Source organism: Parambassis ranga, chromosome 9, assembly GCF_900634625.1.
Source record: "Parambassis ranga chromosome 9, fParRan2.1, whole genome shotgun sequence".
NCBI lineage: Eukaryota > Metazoa > Chordata > Actinopteri > Ambassidae > Parambassis > Parambassis ranga.
The window spans coordinates 9,774,472-9,798,943 of record NC_041030.1 but is presented as its reverse complement, the minus strand read 5'-3'; the positions used below and the strand labels follow the sequence as shown (position 1 = coordinate 9,798,943).

The following is a 24,472-nucleotide window of genomic DNA, read 5'->3' as shown; positions in this document are numbered from 1 at the left end:
GCTTATTTTTGTATTGGGGATTTGATCTGGTGCCTTTACACCCATCATAAAGGGCCACTTGGCATGCTAATTGCCTTGGCCCTACTTATGCACTCCCTAGCTCACATGGCTAATGGTGTCGTAAAACATACCAGCGCGCCGACACCTCCCAAACGTCAGGTAGGGAATACTTAGCACTCTGAAGGTGCTCAGTTTGCCCTCGTTTAAGAGGACATGAAGGATTCCATGATAATGACCATAAAGATAGGTTACACTGGTAAAAGATAGAAACATGAAATAGCTATCCAGAAAGTAACTCTTTTACACATGTACATTCATACATACACACACTAGCACTCCTTGTTGGCCTTTAACATGACTGCTCACAGAGGGAGATAATGATTTAAGTAAACTGTTCAGGTGGTAAAAAGGAACAGCAGTGTCCATGAACCCTAAGACCTTAGTGCTTAAAAGGTATCTGGCGGTGCTGGCAGAAGCCTTGTTTCAGTGTTTGGATGCAGTTTCTTTGCTGCTCTTAAATGTGAATGACTTTTGTGCCACACTGTAACAAGAAATTAATAATTAGAAAACTCAAGAGAGTCCTGAAGCTATTCCAGTATAGCTGTGGTGTAGTACAGCTATATACATTATGATGGACTATGGCCCACTGTGGCTGCCCTTTGTATATACAGTCATTAGAACCTCATCAGTTCTGGCTGCACTGAAGCACCTCCAAATGATGCGGAACAGTACACTGAAACACCCCCAACCCACCTCACATGCACTACTGCTGTGAAAGCCTGTGTGTGTGATTATGTATGTGTGTGAGGTCACACTGGGGCCCTGAAATAGCACTTCATTAGTCATCCAGGGTGTCAGGCATAGTGGGCCCCTGCACCAATGCCAGTGGGTGCCATAGACACGTGCCCGTGTGGGGACGTTCTATTTGGACCTCAGCACCTCTTTGTATCATCTGAGAGCCTCAAGGGCTTAATCCCCGCAGACGTCTTTGACCTAATAAGGTGGGGGCAGGCAATGAGGTGAACCCACCACCGGAGGCACCGACGGGATGCACCGCAGAGCAGAACGTTCCGGTCTGTTTTTAGCCAACAACTACACAGCAGGGTGTCTTCTCAGAAAACTATCCTTTGGACAGAGAAAAGGATCAGCACTGGTTTCAGTATGTAAATGTGACTGACTGTTTCCTATTAATACAAAATAAACCTACCCTATAATGTCAAACAATCTCCTGTATTGTCCTTAATCCCACTCTATTTTTACCCCTCTCCCTTAGTCTTTCACCCTCATTACTCCGTCACCCTCCGCTCTCAGTGAAACCTGGCAACAATTACTATTCCAACAGCTGCAGCAATAACCACTACAGTAGCACTTACAGTATTACTTATACAGTAGGCACAACTTCAGTGGCACAGGCACTAGACCAGAGCAGCATGCCTGCCCCCACCTTCCCCAGCCAGCAGGCCCTCATTAGGGACCTTGTAAAGGCCTCGTACCTGCCGGGCCCGGGCCCCTTCACCACTCTGCTCCTCCAGGCTCCAGGTGTGTAAGGTGCCTGCACTTCACCGGAGGGGACAGCTTGGGCTCATTTAAGTCGATGGCTACTTGCCCTGTGCCTGCTGCTGCAGCAGGCCCCTGTAAACTACAGAACTGTAAAACTGCACGGGGGCAGAGAGGGGGAGAGCACCGGGGTGTGCAGAGGAGCAAGGATTATGACCCTGTAAAGATGAAAGAAGTTGCGGGCAACAAGCGATCAAAGAGGAAGTGTGTCAGCGTCGCTGTGGCAGGGGATCGGTCGTATCAGAGGCCCCGGGTCGTTCAGCCTCAGCCTGCATCTGTGTGTATCGGTGCGTTTGTGTGCGTGCGTGTGTGTGTTGAACCCAGCTCAGCAGGGCTTAACGGCCACAGTGGACACCATTCGCGCTGGATAACACAACGACTTTCACAAGCTGCTGCTTAATTGCAGTTTAAACTGCTCTCTGTCCTGGGTAGCACAGCGTGTTACAGCTAACATACACACATGCACACACATAAATAAAGCTATATTTTACCAAAGGAGCGTCTGCAGTTTTCAGCCACAAAGTTAATCTGATCTCACGGCTAATGTAGAAGCAAAACCGCATGGGGCTGGTTAACTGTTGGTTTACACTCTGTTCCAATTACTAGCATAGCTGGGAATCAACAGCTAACTGTAATTGTGTGTGAGTGTCTGTGTATGGAGTCAATCAACCTAGTTATATGCTGGGCACTAAACTCACTTAACCTTGTTATCTTACTACACAGCTCCAGACATGTATGTGGAAATTGAATTAGACTAGGAAGCTATTAATAGGAAAACACAGAAACGGTTTTGAAATAATTAGATTAGGTGTCTGCCTGGCTAAAACAATGAATAGTCAGCTCACTCTACATGAAGGAGCAACAGGGAAGAGCCAGGAGCTGAGAAGAGGAAGAGAAAAAAAAAGAAGGAAAACAGAGAAGATAATAAAAGGACCCTGAGCCCTTGCCCAAGACTGAAACCGACAGACGTGATGTCAAAAAGATATCAATAGATGAGAAGAAAAAAAATGGAGAGTTCACCCACCACTTGTACATCTGAGGGCACTCTGGACAGAAAGTCTAGCAGCTCGTTGTTATCAATGGTGTAAGGGTCTCGCAGCTTCTTGGTGAATTTATTCACTCCTGTAGAGAGAAAAACAGTGAGGGCAGGTAAGGAAGAGTCGCAGTAAGAGAGGTGGACTTTAGCACATACCGTATGAGCATAGAAAGAAAAGGCATTGCTCTGCCACAGAAGTATTTACATAATACAGGGTAATAAACAACATTATATTGTCTCACCCCAGGCCAGCACAATATATCGGAGAGGGATGAAATAGATGATGATGGTGGCCACTCCGAGAGCCACGATGGCTAACCAGCTTAAGAAAGGCACAGTCCAGTTAAATGTGCTGCAAAGAGAGGATAAATGCGACAAAATAATTGGAAGACATGGCAAAGATGAACAGAAAGGAGTATCTGTGAGTGACATAATCCAATTTACACACTGAACTGTTTTAATCTATAACTGAAGGAAAACTTCTAGCTTCGATTCATTCATACTCATGTTGCTTTCTGTGTGTCTACAGTACATAAAATAAAATGTGGCTGGCTGTGTGTACAAGTAAATAAATTGTTTTCTGCATGTGTGCATTTGCAGTGATGTGTGGTGAGAGGTCATGCAGGGTTAAGTGAGATGTGATGGACACACAGACAGCCTTTGTGTTTGGGTCTCAGGGTTGGGTGTCACGCTGGCAGTGTTCCATGAGAGCAGCACTGAGTTACACTCAGTTAGGCTGGCAAAGGGAAGCGGGCCAGCCTGGCATTGCGGGAAAAAACACTAGGACGTGCAGAGCAGAGCGGAATGGAGTGGGCCAGGTGCCGAGGAGCAGGCTTACGACTCACTTCTTTATCCTCTCGCCATAGGAGGCCACTTCATCCAGTGCATTCTGCACGCTGATGCACACGTCCTGAATGGCATAAAGCTTGTTCATGAAGCCCTTTCTCTCTGAGTCCTGCAAGAGGACAGATAGAGATGTAGGCGAGGGAGAAAGAAAGCAAGGATGAGGGAGGAAGAGAGAGGAGACAGAGAAAGAGGGGAGAGAGAAGACAGAGGCTGGGCACAGGCATCTTTGTGAAAACAATACATTTTAAATAGCGTCAAAGATTTGGAGTGGGGAGCCAAATCACCGGATATCCTGCATGAAGTGACGGAGTGCTTTTCTTCCAGGCAGTAATAGAGATATAAAGTTGGCAGAACAAATCAAAATGTTTTCCTCTTTACAAATGCTCACACAGGAAAATTTGAATATGTGAATAGAGAGGCAGAATTAAACTGAAAGCCGAATGGATACAGCAGTCTTTGAGCTCTCTCTCTCTCTCACGCTCTCTCTCTCTCTGCTGCTGCTGCTGCTGCCAAGACAGCGAGGAAGACCGGGCAGAGCCCTCTTTTGTTCTGCTGGCTGGCACACTGTGATGATGTCACCAGCCGTGACATCATTATCATCCTTATTAATGCTGTCACCCACCATGAAGAGCTCTTCTTTTTCAACTTTTGATGGTTGTGAACTTGAGAATGTTGCTGGACCGCAAAAATAGGCAGGCAATCCAAAAACTAAAACCCTCCGCCCCTCTTGCTGAAACAAAGTGAAGAATTTAAGAAGTCATGCAACAGTCAACGAGCTGCCTGCTGACTGACAGGCAGGGACAGGACAGATCTGGACAGAATGAGGTGACAGAGAGTGATCAAAAGCCATTGGCTGAGTGCAGACATTAACACACAGACTGGTTGTGGCTACATGTGACTCGAGGGCATGCTTGGAAGACAAAAGGGGAGGAAAGGACTAGCCAGTATAAAGTATCTGTCGGTGGTCAGTTTACAGTGTCCGAAGAGCAAGAGAATTTTAACACTGGCAGGGGAGACCACTATTGCTAGTACTTTGCCACAGCAATAATAGAATAGAAGTCTTTTATTCATCCCAAGCTGGGAAATTTCACTGTTACAGCAGCAATATACAGGCACTCAGCACAAACATGTATAACTAAACACCTGTGAAAGAAACAAAAGGAGTAAAAGTGACATTAAAACATCCATAGATAAGTTAAAAGAGTTTTTGGACTGGAGAAAATGTGTTTAAAGAACCTGTCAGCTAAGTCCAAAATAGACACAATTAGCTTTAATAAGAAACCAAAAAATCCCCCAACATGACTAACAAGCATTTCTCTTCTGTTAGCATGTATGGGAATGACCATGATATAGATGAAGATAAATGGATGTTGTTAAGACTATAGTCGCAAAGCACTCAGTAATTCTTATCGATAATACCCAAAGTCAGTGAAGCAGTCAAACACATGAAACCTTCAGGACCTCAGAGGCCTTTACCACATTTTACTCTTTGAGCCCCCCCGCATCTCTTCCCACACCTCACCACAACCCTCCCACTGAGACCCAAACTGCCCCCAAACCCACCCTCATCTTTTTGCTCTCCATCCAGGATCAGATAATGTGAAAAATGAACCATGGAGCAGTCAGGGAGACCACATGGCCTCCCCAGCAAAACCACACAAGACAAATAGATATAATTAGACAGCGTCTCAGGGTTATTTTTCTTCGCAAATATTTTACAAGACTCCCTTTCTTTCCTCCCACCCTCTTTCCTCCTCTTCGCAGTCCTTTCCTCACAGTCCATCTGTTTTTCATTGCTCGCTCAAACAAATCTCGGAACACAGTGTCTATCGGGCTGGGTTTGGTTAGGCCGAGCCGGGCCCGGGCTGGGCCGGCTTCAGGACATTTTATTTTTCGAGCCCAACGCAGGGGTGAGTGTTTGAGGGCCACGGGAGTGGTGTGAGAGAGTGGGCGGGGGTGGAGAAGATAGGTCGAAGGTCAGTGGAGTATAAACCATTGCCACATGCCCTTCGGACTGAGGTCTGACTCCTATTTCCTGTCTTCAAACACGGCTTGGGGAGGCGGGAGGTAGCAATAACACAGAGGGCCACGGAGAACCTTGTTTTCCCAGCTTCCCTGCACACTGCGCACATATGGAGTCAGGCAACCTGTTCTTATAATGGAACCTAATATGCACACAAACACGCACACACACCCTACAGCTATTAGATAAGGTTGATCTGCACACCTGGTCTTGCTGTGTGACTCTACAAACAATACTGTACCCCAGCTCAGATTAGATGATGAAGCTCTTTACTTCTAAATGCATTTTTTCCTCTATATAGTGAGTTTGTTTTAGACTCGTGACTGATAAAGAATTGAAACAGGAAAGAAAGAGAGATGATGACAGTAGACAAAAGGGGCTGAAATCTGTAAATCAAGGAGATTAGCTTTCTAAGACACAAATAGTCAACATGTTGACACGTGACATGTAATGACACATGGACTTTCATTTCTGACAAGGTCCTAGGAGGCTCAATCTTTACAGCAGACCTAGGGCCTGTATTTCCACCTCTCTTCCTGTGTCTGTCAGGGAAACTAAGTGGGTTTGTTTGGAGACCTGAAGGCAAGGCTAATAAAAATGAAATCTGTGCGGCCTCTTGCTTTTACTTGGCTACAGATACAAGTCATGTTAATGCTCAAAGTATGCTAAAAATCCCACCTCTTCTGACAAGAGTGTTCTGCTGGATGATGCTTGCATGGCCCGATTCGTGCAGGCGGATAGTATAGTAAGTCTGCCTAATGTGTTTAGCATCATGAATTTTAACAGACTGCAACTGTAGCTTCATCTGCACTGTGTTACACTGACAAACTGTCAGCTGAGTCTGTAGTCAACAAACTGTCAATGCACTCAAATGATTGACTGGATGTAATGTTGATATGTGTAGTTTTTGACTGCATATTCAAACTGTGGAACTGTGGATATACTGGAGTAATGACTTAAATTAAAATGCAAAGATGCCAAACACAGAATTTCATTTATCATCCACAGTGCTTGATTGACAGGATTTAATAACAAACACTAATTAATATTGAATTATTTTGAACTCTTATGACCAGCAGACTATCGTTAGTTTGTGATCCCAAAATGTATCAGTATACTCCTCAGGTGACATAAATAATATACATACAAGGGAATTAGAGGCCTTTCTTCTCTGTTATCTGAAAAATGATCTGTATCCTTATAGCACTTACACTGTGATGTGAGCTCAGGGTAAAGTCAGCATATGACTTTGCATTAAAATAATAAACTGCATGAAGACAGTTTGTTTATCCTGTGAATGAAATGTTTCTAAGTGCAGAAGAAACTCTCTGACATCAATTAGCTCTCATCGGATTGGCAGCAGAAATATTTAGCAAGTTGGTGTCCTTTGTTGGCTGAGAGTTGCATGTTTTAATTGCATGTATGCCATTTAAAGACAATAAATGCATCTTTTGTTGTTATGTCCAAAGTTTGCATCATTGTTTGGATGTGTGGAGTGTTATGTGAAATCTCAGCCAAGCGCCCATCAGTTTAGCGGCAGGAAGGCTCGTTAAAGTGATGGGAGTTGTTTGCATGCGTTAAAGGGTGAGGGGGAAAAAAATAACCCTTAGTGATACCAGAGAGCGCCCAGGGACACACACGCAGAGAAACAGCCAAGTCAGGCTAACCACACAGCACTTGCTGGTTAATTGTGGTAAACAAATGTGGTAAACTCTTTGAAACACTTGATTAAATATTTAACAAAGGAAAGATGCACAATGCCTCTGTGTACTCGACTGCTCCATTTCTCTTTCAGAAAGATCCCTTCATGGCAAAGTACATCTATATGCAAAACTGCAAAGTGAGCAGTTGTAAACTTTGCAAAGACAGTTTGTTCTTCAGTGACCCAAGGCCTAGAGCTAAACAAGAGAGAGGTCACTGAGGACTTAGCCTATTACTGTACGATGGACTCAAATATCTGTCCTATATCTACTGGGTGGAAAAGAGAGAGCCATTTGAGACTATTTTAACCTCCGATCACATTGTTCTCCCTGCTGGGTTACGCCATAAAAATGATAAACCTAACAGTTATAATGTAGCAGTATACATATCCCCTCACACCACGAAATGAGCCTGAACCACAAGTGGCTGCTGCTCGTTGCCGCTGTGCTAAAATTGCACCTGTTTTTCTTTGTTGTTTTTTTTTTTGCCTCTCACTCTGGCAGCACAGTAAAAATTGAAATGTCATATAAAACGTGACAGGATGCTAATATGTGGCTCCCAGAGGGCATCTGAAAGCGTTCTTGTTGATTTTGTAACTGCAGAGAGAAGTCGGCATTCCTCCCATTTCCACCCCGAAAAAAAAAAAATGGGGGAAACAAAGAAAACCGAAGTTGAGGAATGCTATAGAGGTGACACAAATTCAATTTTCAAAGCTTGGGCAAAGAACTATGAATGACACAATAATAAAAAGAGCATAGGATTAGCATCTTCTGCATCTGTTTAAATCAGGATGTAATACTTTCTTTCCTTTAAAAAATAAACATGGCAAAAGAAAACAATTTATTTTTTTTTTTGGTTCATAAATACGTCAGTGCTCACTGCGAAATACAAAAATAATTTAATGATTAAGGAGGGGTAGCTTTTGAGATAAAGGCCCTTAGTTGATTTGCATTCAATAGTGGCATGTATACAAGAGTAACAATTCTAAGTGCCGATAGTTATAGAGAATAAGCTCAGTAGGCACACAGAAAGACGCTCCAAAAAGTCTTCTTTAGTTCATTTTAAAACCAAAGATCTTGAGTCATAAATTAACTAATTAAGGCTTTTGTGAGTAACTTCAATTCAAGGCAAAGCATGAAGCACTTTTATCTTCTATGTTGTCTGTTTAAATAGTTCAGCTCTAACACTAATGTTTTACTGGTGTCTATTCCAAGTACTATCAACTCCACTGGGAAACGATGAGTCACAGATTTCACCAACTGGGAATTAAGAGAGGCCCCTCAGGGGATTAAAAAAAACTCGGGGACCCAGTGGCCTAGAAGAACATCTCCCTTCTGTCAGGAAATGACAACAAGACAAGACAAAGACCCTGTGAATGGCCTCCACCATGCAACCTGGCAATACGCCAGCACCACATGAAAGAGGCAGATGTTCTTCTTCCCTTTTTTTTTTTTTTGCTATTTTAATAAATAATTTATCCCATACAACAACTAATCCATGAGCGGGTGCGGGGAATACATCTATTTCCCTGCCTCTCATTTTTATCAAAACACATAAATATCTGTTTAACTAGGGTGTTGAGATGCATGGCACGTCCTCCTGGCCCACATCAAGCAGCTCACACACAGGAAAGGCCATGTTAAGATGTGAAGGAGCATCCCAATCCCACAGGCCCAGAATGGATGAATGTGAGGAAGGAATATATGTCTGGCTTTATACATGTTTAAGAATGTGTGTTGTGGGTTGCTCCTGCAAAGCCAAAGTCAAACTCCTGTTAAGACTATTAGCTGAAGGTGGACCAGGAAAGCACAATGCTCTCTACTACTAATTAGTCTCTTCACCCAGGCAAGTCCCATAGCGAGGATAAATATACACATATGTAAAAGAGATGGGTGGAGGGAAGGAGAGATTAAAAAGAAGAGTCGGTGATGGTGGTGACTTATTTTCAGTTTGACCTCTGATTCCTCTCCTAAAGAGAAAGGTTTCTGGCGTTATGAGTGTGTGTGTCTCTAATGTGTCTGGTTGGCAGGAGGTTGTTTGCCACTGATCATCTTTACCCATCTCCCTCTGGGGCCTCTCATCACCTCCACCCCACAAGCCACTCTATCAGACTCAAGGTCAGACATGCACACAGACACACACATGCGCATAAATGACTACCATCCCACAACTTCTGCTCTTGATCACTTGATCACCCCTTCCTTGCCTCCTGCTGCACACTACCCGACCCCCACCCAACCTGCACCCCCACCCTGCCTCACCTCTGCTCCCCTGCTCCTGCACTCTCCTTCCATGTCCTTCCCTGGATCCAGCCTGGCAGAGTGTGATGAATGGGACAACATTACTCTTGTCCTCCGTTGGCCTGGTTTAGCTGCTCCAGCCTATCTCCCCCCATCTGTCTGTCAGTTGGTCTGTCTGTCTGTCTGTGTGTCTGTCTATGTCTGGACTGGCTTGAAATCGTCCATTTATCGTAGTATAGACTATAAATGCTGCTGCAAAATCATCTCAAGTTGTCCCTATACAAATAAAGTTTAAGTCTACAAACTGTAGACACTGTATCTTTTGAAAAAATGCAAGAAATGTGCATTTTTTTTCTGGTAGTTTTTAAAGAGCTATAAATAAACTTTATGTTTCATTAATTAAAGCTTATATTCATGCTGCTCTTAAATCATATTTGTTTCATCACCTCGGTCTATACAACCTGCTAACTTTGGCATACCTTTAATTACATATTCATGTTCAGAGATGCAGAGGCAACAGAAACTGCTGTAAAAATCCACTGTCTTAAACTTTGTTTTGGAAGAAAAAAAAAAGCAACCGAACAAGAGTGCATTGCTATGAAGTGTAGAGATCACGTCTTCAAAAAAGTAAATAAAATATGCATCCTCTCTGTGCTCATTACAGATTTATGACTCTTGTTAAAAGAAAAGGTGGCGGCTGCCGTCTTACATGTCTGACTTTCAAATTCAGACGACACTGCTGTCAAGTGTTGTGCTCCACATTCTGTCCAATGAGAGACCGAGAGGGCTGAGTGTGCACCATCTTCAACATCCTATTCGGCGGCAGTCTCACAGAGTTACTTTGGGTGGATGAGAGCGCACAAGAACTCCTCACCTACAGTGCACGGAGCGCTTGTCGTAACCCTTTGATGCATAGTTCATCAATCAAAAAGTTCAGTTGGTTCAGCCATTCGTGTGTATGTGATTCAGAGCGGCAACATTTGTGGGAATTGTTGCATTAGGCATAATGAGCACTGGGATTTGCAGCAGCAATATAAGATAGTTTTGCTGTTTCTGTAGAAACTTTAAAGAAAAAGCACCCACAAAAGCACATTAAAATCACCACAGCAAATACCACACAGATGCACACAAATGGCACAGAAACTCATAAAGAAACGTTAGGTGCTTATTGTCAGTGACTTAGGGGTCATAAGGTGTGAAGGCAATCATCATTATTGAGAAAAATGCAATTAGTATATTTTAAGTCTATGTTTTGGCAAAGCTGTAAAATAAAGAACACTAGAACAATATATTATATCCCCCCTTTTACTGCACAGATTATATCGAGTGCTTGAGTGACTGTCCATGTCATCCTTTATTACCACAGAGCCGAAAGTCCCACCAGCAAAACAGCTAACACACTGTCACACCTCAATTTACAGCTGTCACCTTGTAGTGTAAAAGGACTACAGTGCTACAAGAAAGTCAAACAAAAAGACAAGAGCAGCCTACCATGCAGAAGCTCACTTAGATTCCCCATCACCTTAAAGAAGCAGGCACAGGCCCTTGCGGTGGGGATTGGGTTTGGGGGTGCCAAACGTGCAGTGCGTGGGAGTGTTAATTGAGACGTGGACAAGGGATACACAGACCCTGACAGGACGGCAGACAGAGGCCCGCTGGACAGATGATGAGCTAAATAGGAAACCGGGAGACAGCGACACACACCATCAGGAGTCAGTGCCAGAGCCACACACATGTCCACTTACCACCATCACTCGTATCCACTCAAAGTGCCAGGAAGCCAACATATCCTCGAGGATATGGTTTTTATCACGGCTGTCCTCCCAGGGGTCTGCTTTAGGGTCCTTTTGGATAGATTACAGTGAGATGTTCTTTTTACAACCCACAGAATTAAAGGGAAACGGTTAGAAAATGTGGATGTTTTACAGCTCGGGGCTTTAACATAAGTGCTGCACCGGCACCAACTTTAGCCATGTATTGTCATTTATCAATACTCACCTTTGTAAAGAGTTCAAAAGAAACTGCAGTTTAAAAGAAGACTACATACAAAAGAGAGCCTATGTGATTACACTGTAACCTATAAGTATACTGTCTAAAGCAACAAAGAAACCCATGGTAAAAAAATTTCATTTCAATAAAAAAAGCCCAAAGTTAGAGTTAAACTGATGAGTTGTGGAGAGACGGAAGACGAAGAAGTAATGAGAGAGAGCTAAAGACAAAGTGAGAGATATGTATCTGGTGGGAATCGAGATGATCCACCTGATGTGTGTGTGTGAAGAGGAAAAACAAACAATGCAGTGTATTTTGCATAGAGACAATATACCCTTCCATGCCTCTTTCACCCTCCTTTTTGTTTTCATTCCTCCCTCTATTAGCCAAACATGATTAAAATGCAGTTCCTACCAGCGTCTCTGCTGAACAACGGGGAGGGAAAAAAAAAACAGTGAGATGGGGAGAAAAATGAAGCGGAAAAGTCAAAAGCATCTTTTACAGCGTGACGCTTTTCATCCTTCACAGGCGGCAAGAAGAAAAGAACACAGACATTCAAACTTTTTTTTCTTCCCCTCTCTCTTGCTCTGTTTCTCTCTCCCTATTCTCCTCAGCTGCTGAAACCCCCCCCGATACCTGAGCACAACCCCACTGCAACGCAAGCTCAATAGCCTCCGTAGAACAAACATTTCAGTCACACACACACTTTTCCCAGAGCATTGATATAATTCCCAGTGCTCTCTTTAGCCCAATTACATTATGCCATGTCACTATCTGAAAGATCAGTGCCGTGCAGTGACTGGGACAGAGAGAGGAGTGCTGGGGGTGGGAAGGTGCAGAGCTCCATATGCTATCTGGTGATAAGTGTGACAACTGGTGCTGTTTTTAATCATTTTTACTAAATACACAGAAGAAGAGACAAAACCTGAGACATGGATGAGGAGAGAAAGTAGAGCGACCGAACATGTTCACATCAACAGCTGAAAATGCCTGTAAGGCCTGTAGGATGTGTGTTGATACTAGCCATTTGCCAGGAGTTATGTGCTTGCCATTGATAAGCACACGCATGTGCAGGATTGTGTATGTGTGCAAACATGCATGTGCATGAGTCATGCCTACAGGGAAAGCAGCAGAGGGTGAAATGGTTGTCTCAGCACTATAGATGAGAAGGATAAAGAGATACCGCGGTGAGGCAGGAGAGATGAAGAAATAGAGGATCACATATGCTCAATCTTGTATGCATAGCGACTCACTAATACCTTTGAAATATAAAACTGATGCCTGCATAAAACTTTAATAAGCCATACCTGCAAAAGGTAAAGAATAAATAGCAATAAAAATAGCAGGTATGTTACTGTGTGACCCCCAAATAGGATGCCTTGAAGACTTAGGTCCACAAAAAAAGACTAAAAATTCACATTTTCCAGGCCAATGTGCAAAAGGGCTGAGGAATGAAGTCTGCTCAATATTTACCATGAGGAAATAATTATTGAGAAATGAGAGAGGAAACATATTTTTTGCAGGTACATGTGGTGTGTCTGTGTGTGTGGGAGCAAGATATTGATAGATAGACATGGAGGGAGAAAGAGAGAGGGAGTGCACCGAGCAGTAAGCCCGTGAGCAGGACATGATTGCAGTGTGTATCTTATCTGTGTCAGGTCCTCCTGAGGCTAGTGGAGCCTAGCTGAGCGGAGCACAAGCGCTTCAGTGACCAGTCAACCATGTGAGGGTAATCTCCTCACTCCTTCAGTCTGTCTCTCTCATTCACTCACTCTCTCTCCCTCTTACTTTCTCTCCATTTTTCCAGTAAGCCCCCCTGTGGGAGGCGGCTGAGCTGCACACACACACAAATGTGAGACGCTCACACAAATACACAAACACATTATGCACACCAGCACTCACGCCAATGCAGAGCCTTAAGGTGATTGTCTCACACCGACTCTGGACAGCAAACCCACAGGTAAGAGGCGACATCTCAGGCAACATTATACTATGAATCCCTGCAGCAAGACAGGAATGAGTCGCATGCTATCTCGCATAGCTCAAGTGTCAATTATTTGTATAAAATATATGCTCAACACGAAGATGTTAAGTAGTTCCAAGTTTTTTTTTGATTGACTGATTTAGAAGAAAAAACATGCTTTGAATTGGGGCTGATGGATGATTAAAGTGACAGACAGTCATTGACGCTGCTTCTTCCTAAATCTAACCAATTACACTTCAAAGTCATAAGGAATTTATACGATATGTATTTGCAATCCTAAAAATGTGTTTTTTTATTAATATCTGCAGTTATCTGAGGGGGGATAGTGTAACCCTGAACTTGCCACAAAGTTGAAAATTAGCCCCAGTTAGCAGAGAGGTTAAACGGTGGCACTATAGCGCTACCATATTTTATGTGCGTGAAGAAACTACAAATAAAGCAGCATTCCACGCAGAAGGTCGGTGTGCACACAACCACACAGTGGGAATGAAGGGAGAAGGAGTTAAAAAAAATTGTTTGTGTCCAACATTCTCACGTGCCTGCCGGCTTGGCTTTAACAGCTCAGCCGTCCCCATCAATTAGTCTAGATGCTGGACTTTCATTGAGATTAAGTGACTAATATCAGTGCTTGCTCACAAGAAAGACACTTTTCACGTCTGCCCAACAATCTGTTAAGTCAAAACACATGTGGTGATCCAAGGCAAAAAGCCTGCAAGGGGTCCTCCATGCAATGAAAAACAGGTGCTCTACTTTTTGGCCATGTAATACCCCATTTACCCTCTGGAGCAAAGGTTATCCAGCTAATAGCTGCCTTGTGGTGCACTGGGAAGAGCTATGCACATGGCCGGAGTAAACATCTGGGATGGATTGTACATACTTGCAACATATGCTTCAAGTTCAATTAAAATGAGGCCTTGGCACATTTATTAATCTTTTTTTTCCTCTCCTCTCTCTCTCTCTCTCCTTCGCTCTCTGCTTCCCCCTCTCCCCTATAGGCCTGTGCCATAAAAGAGGCCTCCTTTGACCCGTCCTTCATACTTACTCATACGATCTGAAGTTGTAGCTCATATCCAATGTAAAAGACCTCATATCCAATGTAAAAGACAAATTTGCTAAGCCTTGAAACACCATTTGTTCTGCACTTAACCAGGTTGGAGGGAGAGCAAAGGGAAGAGAATGACTATGTGTCAGAATGAAAGGGGGGGGAAGAAGGCAGCGAAGGAGACGATTGAAGGAAGGGTAGAAGGAGAGTGGGAGGAGAGAGAGATGTGGGTGAAGAAAAAAGAAAAATGCCCCCCTTTCAACTTCCCTACAGCTCAAATGAAATGCTAACAGTTGAGGGGAGCAATAGATCAAAATGTATGAAGCCAGAGTTGGTAAATTGTAGCCTTTGTGGCAGCTGTGCTATCCACCATCCCAGCCCAGTGTGAACAGAGAGCAAGGCCTTCTTATATGGAATAATCAGTTTGGCACCAAATCTGACGGAGGCTGCACAACCTGCTTCTGCACCTCATTTCAATATGAAAGTCCGTAATGTATTTTATATAATCTGCAGCTTTTTCAAATGCCTGTATTTTTTTTCCCTGAGAGGAGGTGGGGAATGCAATGAAGGAGAAGAGACATACTGAAGGGGTATAAAAAAAAGAAAGGTTCAAGGTTGCCTGGTGTATATCTTCAGTCAGTGCCCCCCTGTACATTTCAGCCTTGGAACTTCACAGCCATGAAACTTTACTTCTACATCTCAGTGGGAAAGGATGTAATGCTCACATATCTTTGTGTGCTCATCACCCAACTGGCCGCCCGGCTGCATGATTGTCTGGCTGACCTACTATTGGGATGACTATTTGACCATCTGCACTATAAATGTGTTTTTAACTCTTTCATTGCAGGCTTGCAGTCACTTCTAAAATAGGGGAGGCTGTGTGTGAGGTTGTTGAGTTAATTCACCACACAGTGTCCGATACAGGCAAAAGTGATGACAGATATCAAACTGACTGGTCACAAGCCTTTACAATTACCATCTCATACAACCAACGCTTTCCTTACAAACCAGACCATGCACTACATCCCTAACCTTCACACTGCAGCAGTGTAGCTGTAAGGCATCAAGTATCAGTTCATGTCATTTCACTCTTCAGATTGTTAAAGGTTTCACAGTAAAAGATTTGGACTTCACTTCACTGCTGTCCTTGTTTCACACTGCTTGAGACTCATCAGGCTGGTGTATCAAATGAAAAATTGCTTTCATTTCAAAAGTGACTCACCAAAAAAAAGCCAACACAGTGGGTGGATAAAGAGCTGTACCATTTCAATTACCATTCCCAGCAGAAACATTGACAAGGTACCGTATCCTATCCAGTGGCTTTTTTTTTCAGTAGCTGTTCCTGCAGTGTAAACGAGCGGAGGCAGTAAAGCAGCCACCTGTTGTTACCTGATAGTGTCTGGACAAGCCCAGATGCTGTTTTACTGGGACATAAAGGAGCAGTGAATGGATCTAAATAGCTAACTAAGCACTTTATATGGGCACATGTTCTCTGGAAAAAGGGCTAAAGCTCAAATGAACATTCGACATAGCATTGTATGAAGAGAAAAATAAGGACAGTGCACCAAGCTGCATTAAAAGACCAAAACAAAGCAAACCGAGAGGAGGAAAGGTGAGGAATGTGCTATGAATATACCTACAGAGAAAACTTTTCAAAGGTTAAAAGGTTGTACAGTCTGTGAACATGTGTTTGCGCCTGAGGCAGCGAGAATAACTGAACAGGGGAGGAGATGGGAGGGAAGATGGAGTCATTTCGTTAGTCTGTTTGTGTTTCCGGTCTATGAAGCAGTGTCAACCCCTCCTGAGGCAGTGTGTGTATGTGGGTGTGTGTCTGAGTGCATCCCTGACACAAGACATAATTACCTTGTCATCTTTGTCAAAATCCTCATCCTCATCCTCCAGCAGGTCCTCCACTGCTTGCTGACAGTCGCGACAGAGGGAAGAGAAAAACAAGAAGAAAAAAAATAAAGACATTTATGCAACCACTACAGTGCAGATAAACATTAGATAACACAGGGTTAACATCATCTGAAGGCATATTAAAGCTGATTGGTTATGCTTATGTCTGGCAAGAGTTTGTTAATGAGTATGGAAAGCATGCAGATAGCACAACTATTGGATTTGCAAGTGCTAATATGTCATGAGCTTCAGAATGGCTCTGAATTAGAATTTAATTTTAGAAACATTCTGTTGTTCAAACATGTTGACACTTCTGGAAATGTAAGCAAATGCTCTGGCTTTGAATTTCAACGGGCTGAGGATTAAAGTCTATTCATCCACTCTAATCGCACTGCACAAAGACATTCAAATCCTATACCATTCAAAGGGACAAGACAGCAGAACTGCTCTTTTTCTGATTTGTCTCTTCTGACCTCCTTAACCTTTGCACTCGTCTCTCACCTCCACTTTCTACGCATTCACCTATCTGTGCTTTTTCACAACGATGCTCCAAGAGAGAGGAAAGACTGCAGCACACACAGTCAGTCACAGAGAACAGCAACTATTTGCTTCAGTGGTCCACAACCGATGAAACTGGAGCTGGTGTAAGTCTGAAGCCCCAAGATACCATAAGACACACTGTACAGCCCAAAGAAAAATGACATACTGTAAAGCACAGTCATCTGTGTACAGTCAGACAAATAAACACGAAGACACATCTGGAAACTGTGCAGCATACAAGTGCAGTATATTTGTTCTTGCAAAAATAAAATGGCTTTAAAGACAATACTCGCACTTAGACCTAAAACACATCTGAAGCAGCTTGCTCTGTTGTGTTTATTGTTTGTGATACAGTGTTTGAATGTGTGAACACAGTTCAAATGTGTAATCTGATGCCACCAAGATGAAAACCGCCAGTCACATCCTGCATCCTATCCACACACTCTCTTGTTAATGAGACATAATAGAAACAAGGTATACACTTGAGGCCAATTTACATAAATAGCCACATCTTAACTACCACAGCAGTCAGCTCAATAATTCATCTGCTCTCAGAAAAAAAAAGAAACCAAAAAAACCCTTGCCCAGACACTGACATTACCACAACCTCCTTAACCACCTCCAGAACAGTGCAAACTAGTTTGGAGAAATCCAAAAATCATTACTTAACAACACAATAGTTTTTGTCCTTTTTGTTTTTCATTGGAATAAGGGGGGAAACTATGTGGCGGCTGACATAAGCCTCTTATGTAAATGCAGCTTCCCACACAAACAAAGAGGAGTTCAGAACAGCAGAGTTGAGAGGGTAGAATCAATAGTGTGTGTTTGTGTATGTGTTCTATCAATAGCTCACAATCACTAGGGCAAAGTGTTGCACATGTATGCATGGATCTAATGCTTAACCGTCTGACTGTATGGAAAACTCGTTCATTCAGACTCCATCACTGTCTAGACAAATAAGCTTGGCTGTTCACATTTCTCACTGTAGTTATTGATACAGAAGCAAACACCGCAGAGGGAAATCTTTCACTGAGTCAAGGCAAAAAGATGTAGACCTGATACTGTAAGATGGAAAGCCTTCTGGCATCTCTAAACAAATGAACTATAACTGTTTATAAAGACATCATGGTTCCTCCCAAATCCTTTCACCCCGTGCCAAAATACAAATACAATGGAATCCTCCACACAGAGGCTTTACTAGGGCACGCCTGGCACATGCTGCAAACTTTAAACAAAGGAATGAGCATGAGCTAGCTGGAGAAGCATGACCTAGAGAGACAGAGAGAATGATAGAGTCGTTTGTCTCCCTCTGCTCTCCGCTCTGCTCTCTCCCTTCTATCGCCTCTGGTTACAGAGAGAAGTCATGTTTCCTGCAATGAGACACAGTGTAAAATTAATAAATAAAAAGACATGGAACATGTCATCTGCCCTGAAGATTGCCACGGCTAAATGCACGCACTGAAACTACTGTCTCAGTAAGGGAGGATATAAATTACCTCGGTGCAGCCGATGAATTCCAAACATCTTTCTTTGCTTCTTTATATCCTTACACCTCTCCCTCTATTTGTCTCATTCTTTCCTCTTTCTAAGACCTGTTTGGTGTATGATATCATTTGTCTGTTTATCCCCCCATTATCATGTTGTTTGAATTACTATCATTACAGCACAGCAGCATCAAAGCCTTGCTGTCGACAGGATCGTGTTGGGCTCACATTGCCTGCAGAGTTGCTCCAGTCAATTCAATATCTACTGAGGTGGGGATTAACATATTCAGACCTATTCAAATGATAGAGAAATGATGCAGGCTACTCTTACAGATTACACTGTGGCCCATAAATACATACACACACAGATGGTGATAATATAGAATACACACAAAGAATGCAAGTGAGCACAATGACATTGAGAGTTCAAATAGCTGTAGTAGTATGTATCTGTTTATGTATCCCTTAGTATCCCTTGTTTCATTGGATGTTGTTTGGGAGCTAAACACCTCTGTATGTTAAACTTCATGTCAGCACTATTCATGCCATGGAGAGGCTAATCTTCGTCTCCCAGGAAAAACATGTGTGGCAATATGATGTTATTAAAGATGCATAGCGAAGCAGCAAAAACGTTGGAACCCAACGTCTACAGGGCTTCTTCTACACCATTAGCAGTGCAACAGCACCCCTAGTCTGTGGTCAAGGAAAGACAGCACACTCTCGGGGTCACAAGAGATTATTACTGTAATCTTCTCATGGGTGTGTAATGGGATGCTCTATGTGATAGTAAAGTGTGATCATTAACTCTTTAAATTAGCACAGTCTGTAACCAAGTAGCATCTGGAGGGCAGTATGTTCAATATAAATTTAGCCAATTCGGAATTATGTGAAGTTGTATTGAAGTTAATGCTGTCTATCACACTGGAGGATTAACAGAATGGTTTTAGAATTTAGAACTAATCTGTGAAAAGTCGAAATAATTTTTAAACTAATATGTTAGATGAGGAATAAACAGGAAATTATAATAATTAGCAAGTCTAAAGAATTATAAATATTAAAAAAAATCCAGCTAACCTGGCATAGGAGAGTTAACATCTAATTTCATGGAAGCAAATATAAACAAATCCTGTGTCAATCTATAAAACACAGTGTACAGAGAGGAGATAATAAAATTATACCTAATATATCTAAACTAGTAGCCACATCATATTCACCCATCCTCTAGAATCCTCTCAACTCACCTTCTATATCTATCTCTCTCGCTCTCTGGCCAGACTAAGTTCCACTACTTCTCCTCCTCACCTTCCCAATGACAGCCGCAGGGGGAATTGACGCCAAGGCAGACATCCCGGTGAACATGAAGATATACTTTTTCCTTCTTTTTTCTCCTATTTCTCTATCCCTCCCTCCCTCCGTCCTCCTGCTGCTTTTCCTCTTTGATACGTGAGGGGGTTTTAACCTCTCCAGCTGCTGAGGTTTGGCCGAATGGCTGGCTGGGGGATCTCAAGGCCCTACTTGGTATGCACTGTCCATGAGTGTATGTGTATGTGTGTGCGTGGGTGTGTGTCTATGTGTGTGCATATTGCCTACGCCACAGTTTCTACAGACTTGGGGAGAGCTGTGCGTCTGATAAGGCTGAGCCTGGCTGACCCACGCAGGCCCTTCACAAGCTGTCAGAGCCATGGCCCTCAGAGGGGGGGCCCTTCCATCTGCACTACCCAAGCCAGGGCTCACCCAGCAGGGGGCTAGATAGGGGTGAGGCTGGGGTGCTACCGGAGCTGGAGGCTGGTGGTGGGGGGTGATAAGGGCAGCTGCATATTCATGAAAGCACCAAATCTGTAAGCAATGGAAAAGATTGAGTTTCTGAGAGAGATGCTATATTACGTGCGACTTTTATGTACATATTTCATTGATTAGCTGACATATCAACAATCATCAAGTTCAGTCAGACATTCAGCTGCAAATCAGACAAAGACACAACTAAACCTGCATCTCTAAAAAGGAAATATAATGCTAAGATAGTTGTCCTGCTCAGAAAAATAATATTGTCTGTTTTTTTTTTTATAATCCAGTGGTGCAAAAGAGTCCTAGACCTGGTAGCATACTTGATGTTCAATCTACTGCACATATCTTTTACAAGCTTGAGGTTTAAACTGAAAAACTCTACAGTGGGTGTACTGTATAGGAAAAACAACAACAACAACAAGCACTGAGGCAGACACCCTGAACTGCTGACGTTGTTAGCAAAGAGCACAGACAGTTACAAAGGTTCAGTGTGATGAAGGGAGTTAGACAAATAGGAAGGAAGGAAGAGAGACAAGATGATGAAAAGGGAGGCTGGGAGGATTCTGCAGTGGCATCCCTGATGCTCCCGATGCTCCCGTCCCGCTTCAAACTATGCCCGTTGCCTGTCTTTCTGCCTGCCAGCCTGCCATCCTATCTGCCAGTTTAGCAGAGACAGAGAGGCAGCGAGAGGAGCAGAGATGAGCGTGGTGATGCCGGGGCGGCACGGGGGAAATCAGCGGGGCACAGGCGCTCCCAGTTAAAAGTGACATGACCTTTTGATTTTGTCACCTGTCACCAACTGCCATGTCTGACTCCACACTGAGGAGTGCCTGCCATCCACCGCTGCTTTCCTCTGCCGCTCCGTCTCTCTGAATGCCTCTCTGTCTTTTTCTGTCTCCTGCTCCCACTCCATCTCCTGTTCTCATTCTCCCTGTCTTTCCAGAGTTGTGGTTTTATGGCGAAAAGTGGAGGTATGACTTTCTGGAGGAGTTGAAGTATAATAGGCAACGTTTCCTCTTTTCCTTCCAGCTTTCCTAATATTTACTCTTCTCTACCTGAGTTGCGCGTGGCTCTTAATGAGGGCAGATGTCAAGGCACAGTGTGTTTAAAGACGCAGGAGAGTTTTTTGAGATGCAAAATCAGGGAGAAAATAGAATACATAAAAATGGCAATGAAGTCTTGTTCGGGAAATGAAACGATGTTTAAAAAAAACAGAACATAAAAGCCTTGGAAATAAACCAGATTCGGTTTACACTAATGAACAATATACTGCTGTCACACTGAGCAGTTCACACACAGGAAAGGAGAACTGCATGAATTTAAATAAACAAAAAATTATAATATTATTTTAATGGACAACTAAGCTCTAATAAGGGGGTTTAAACTATATTTTTGTTTTTATGGAAATGCTATGTTAGTCAGGATTTAGAGTAGGTTAAAAGCAGTCAGCTTTCTTGCCACCAGAGGCATGTGTGTAAGTGTGAAGTATCTTCAGGCCATTAAGGTCTTCTCTTCCGTAATGGGTTGGCGGATCCATTGGGTGAATCGATGTAATGGTCTGAAGCATGGGATAAAGAGGATGGTCCTCCAGTGTGACGAGGCCTAATTGCCCGTCATCCTGTGGTAGAAAGAGACATCACCATGTTCCATATGTACCCTCTACGACAGCCTGCACTGAAATTAACACCTTCATAACATCTGGTAAGGGCTTTTCTGGGCCAAGAGAACGGCAAGGAAAGATTTCTACTGGGATGTGTCCCTGCTTGTTAATCTCAGTGCCCATCATATACACTCATGCAGGCAGGCACACATATGAATATGACACACTGCTATGAAAAGATACACCAGCCTTTTCCATCCTCCTGCAGTGCTGCATGTCCTCTGCTTGACCAAGCTCAGCCTACTAGAAACTTCCGTTGGCTTGGGATGGATCTATGCTTCAGGCTGTTCCAGATTTTCAAGAGAGCAGTGGAGAGGGGAGAGCTGTGTCAATAATAAGAGACTCCACACAAATGCAGAAAGATAAGGTGAGTCTTTCTTTGAATGTCAAAATAAAAGTAGAATCATCCTCCAGAAGGATTCTGAGCATAAAAGGTCCTCATTTGTTTGTTCCAGTGAGCATGTTCTAGCATGACACACAGGTCAGCTAACAGTGTTGAAGAGTCAGCATCCACAGGTCAGAGTGCTACATGATAAGAGAGGAGGTCAGGGACCTTGCTGGTGCAGTGCCTCCTTTAATCGCTGTTCTAAGGACGCTCTGACTGCTTAGCAGGTACTGGTCAAGGTTGGGGCTAGGGTAAGGAGCGCTGATTCGGGATCTGTTTGCAAAGCAGCATGTAACCACACAACAGTCAGTGACCCTGACTGGTGAATTACAGCATGTAGAGAACACTGTGTTTGTTTATTTGCTATAGACAGGGCAGTGCACTGTGGTTGCGGTGTAAAATCGGAGAAGGGTCTTCACATTGAACCCTTCAGATGAAGCAAGGCCAGTTCATTAGGAAGTCTGTACTCAAGCGCATGCTTTTTTCTCTTTTGTCTCATTCACCCCCCCACCCTACTTCTCTCTCTCTCTCTCACCCTTCAGAGTGAGTTCAGCAGAGATTCCTTTGGCATTACCCTCACCCTAGACTGCTGGAAAACCGCAGCACTCCGGATGCTGACCCTTGCTCGGCTCAGCACAATGCTTTAATTTGGTGTGTTGTTTAAAGTAATTAGAAAGCCTATCCCCCCTGTTTTCTTTTCTATTCTTTTCAGGGATCTGCCAAGTGTAAGAGGGAAACAGTGAGTCGTCCATGACTTCAGCTTGATAAAGACTCGGAAGAGGAATCCAGGGGACCATGAGAGGAAGTGAAGAACACAGACTTTGCATGCTCTGGCTGTCCCCCCCACACCACCACCCCCAACTACCCTTACACTACTGCAGATTGGGAAACTTCTTGAAAACAAACAGGGGCAGGACTCTGGGGATACTCATGTCTGAATGTGTGTTTGATTGCAAGTCTGTGTGTGGCATCTGCAAATACAAATGCCTGAAAATAATGCATACTTACGATATATGTAGGTATGGTGTATGTTACTTTTAGTGTTGAATTAGACATGAGATAAACAATATTACAACTCAAAGAGGCAGCTTAAGGTAGCAAGGAGAGAGGGAACCTTACATTCACCAATCCTGAGGCAGTGAGACTTCCACACTGAGACAAGAGGAACAATCATTGTCAGAGAATGTTCTTTGTGTCATCCGTGCTGTTACTAACTGTTCACCACAACTGTCACAGCAGTGAGAAAAGGAGAATTAATGGTGTTAATCTTTGACAATTAATCCCACTTTTATCTGATATTCTCACATACAAAGACAACTTTAATTTCTATGTACACACACACTGTATCTCACTATACACAGTTACACACAGATATGTGTTTGCATGACGTGTAGTTTTACACTTGTTGCTTGTTCCTGATTCATAACCGTGGAGTAAGTGAATCATCAGTCCTCACATATTAAACCACACTGTCTCTTAAAGCCAATACTGAGGACAGCAATGACATGTTATTGAAATAAAGTCCTAAATGAAACTCTGCAGCAGTAGCTGAACGCTTTTATGGCCGTCATGATGACCCACACAATACTTTGAATCCAACCAAACACCTTCACACAACACTGCAGCAACATCCAGAGGCAAACAAACCTCCTAAAATCAAAGCATAAATTCAGGATACACACACAAAGTAGGAAGAACGAAATACTGCTGACTCAAGTTTCAATAACAATAAGCCAGAAAAAAGTATGTGGTCCAGATTAGATTCATCTAAAATGTTACTTCAACAATATCAGCTCTGCAAAAAAATAAAAACAGAACTTTGAAGAACAGTGTTGTCATGCTAAAAGGCACTTGTCTTGTGGGAATCAACAGAGTGAACTTGTTTTAGTGTTCCAACCAATTCCTATGGTACTCAAGACACAATAGTCTCTTTCAAGAGAGAAAAGCAATTCCACATTAAGTGGGAGTTTCATGTACTTACTTGCATGCGAAGAGTGCCACATTATGAGGCTATGTAACCTTTGTGCTTCATTTTACTTAGGAAATACACAGGAAAAGAATATCATTAGGTTTGGATAAATACAAGCAGCAGGTAAGGGGAGATGGGACAAGTCATGCAGGGTTTTGTCTTAAGGATGTGTGATTGTTTTTTTTTTTTCGTCAAGCAATGTCGCCATCTACAGGTGAGGGAAAATGCCTGTGCCAGTCAAACGTTCATTGTGCCTGTGACTTTTGCCTTTAATAATTGACTGTGCATCGAGTTCAAATAGATTTTAAACATCAACCAAAAGCTACTGAATA

General features: G+C 43.1%; 1 protein-coding gene across 1 annotated transcript in view; it reads right to left on the bottom strand.

Moving 5' to 3' along the window:
* Positions 1 to 24,472, bottom strand: part of mctp1a (multiple C2 domains, transmembrane 1a) — a 118,185-nt gene that overhangs the window by 6,781 nt on the left and 86,932 nt on the right. The window contains exons 16-19 of the mRNA XM_028415126.1: positions 16,282 to 16,331; positions 3,439 to 3,548; positions 2,836 to 2,945; positions 2,582 to 2,679 (exon numbers count right to left, since the gene is read on the bottom strand). Coding sequence (XP_028270927.1) covers positions 2,582 to 2,679; positions 2,836 to 2,945; positions 3,439 to 3,548; positions 16,282 to 16,331 — 368 coding nt within the window. The remainder of the gene's footprint in view (positions 1 to 2,581; positions 2,680 to 2,835; positions 2,946 to 3,438; positions 3,549 to 16,281; positions 16,332 to 24,472) is intronic.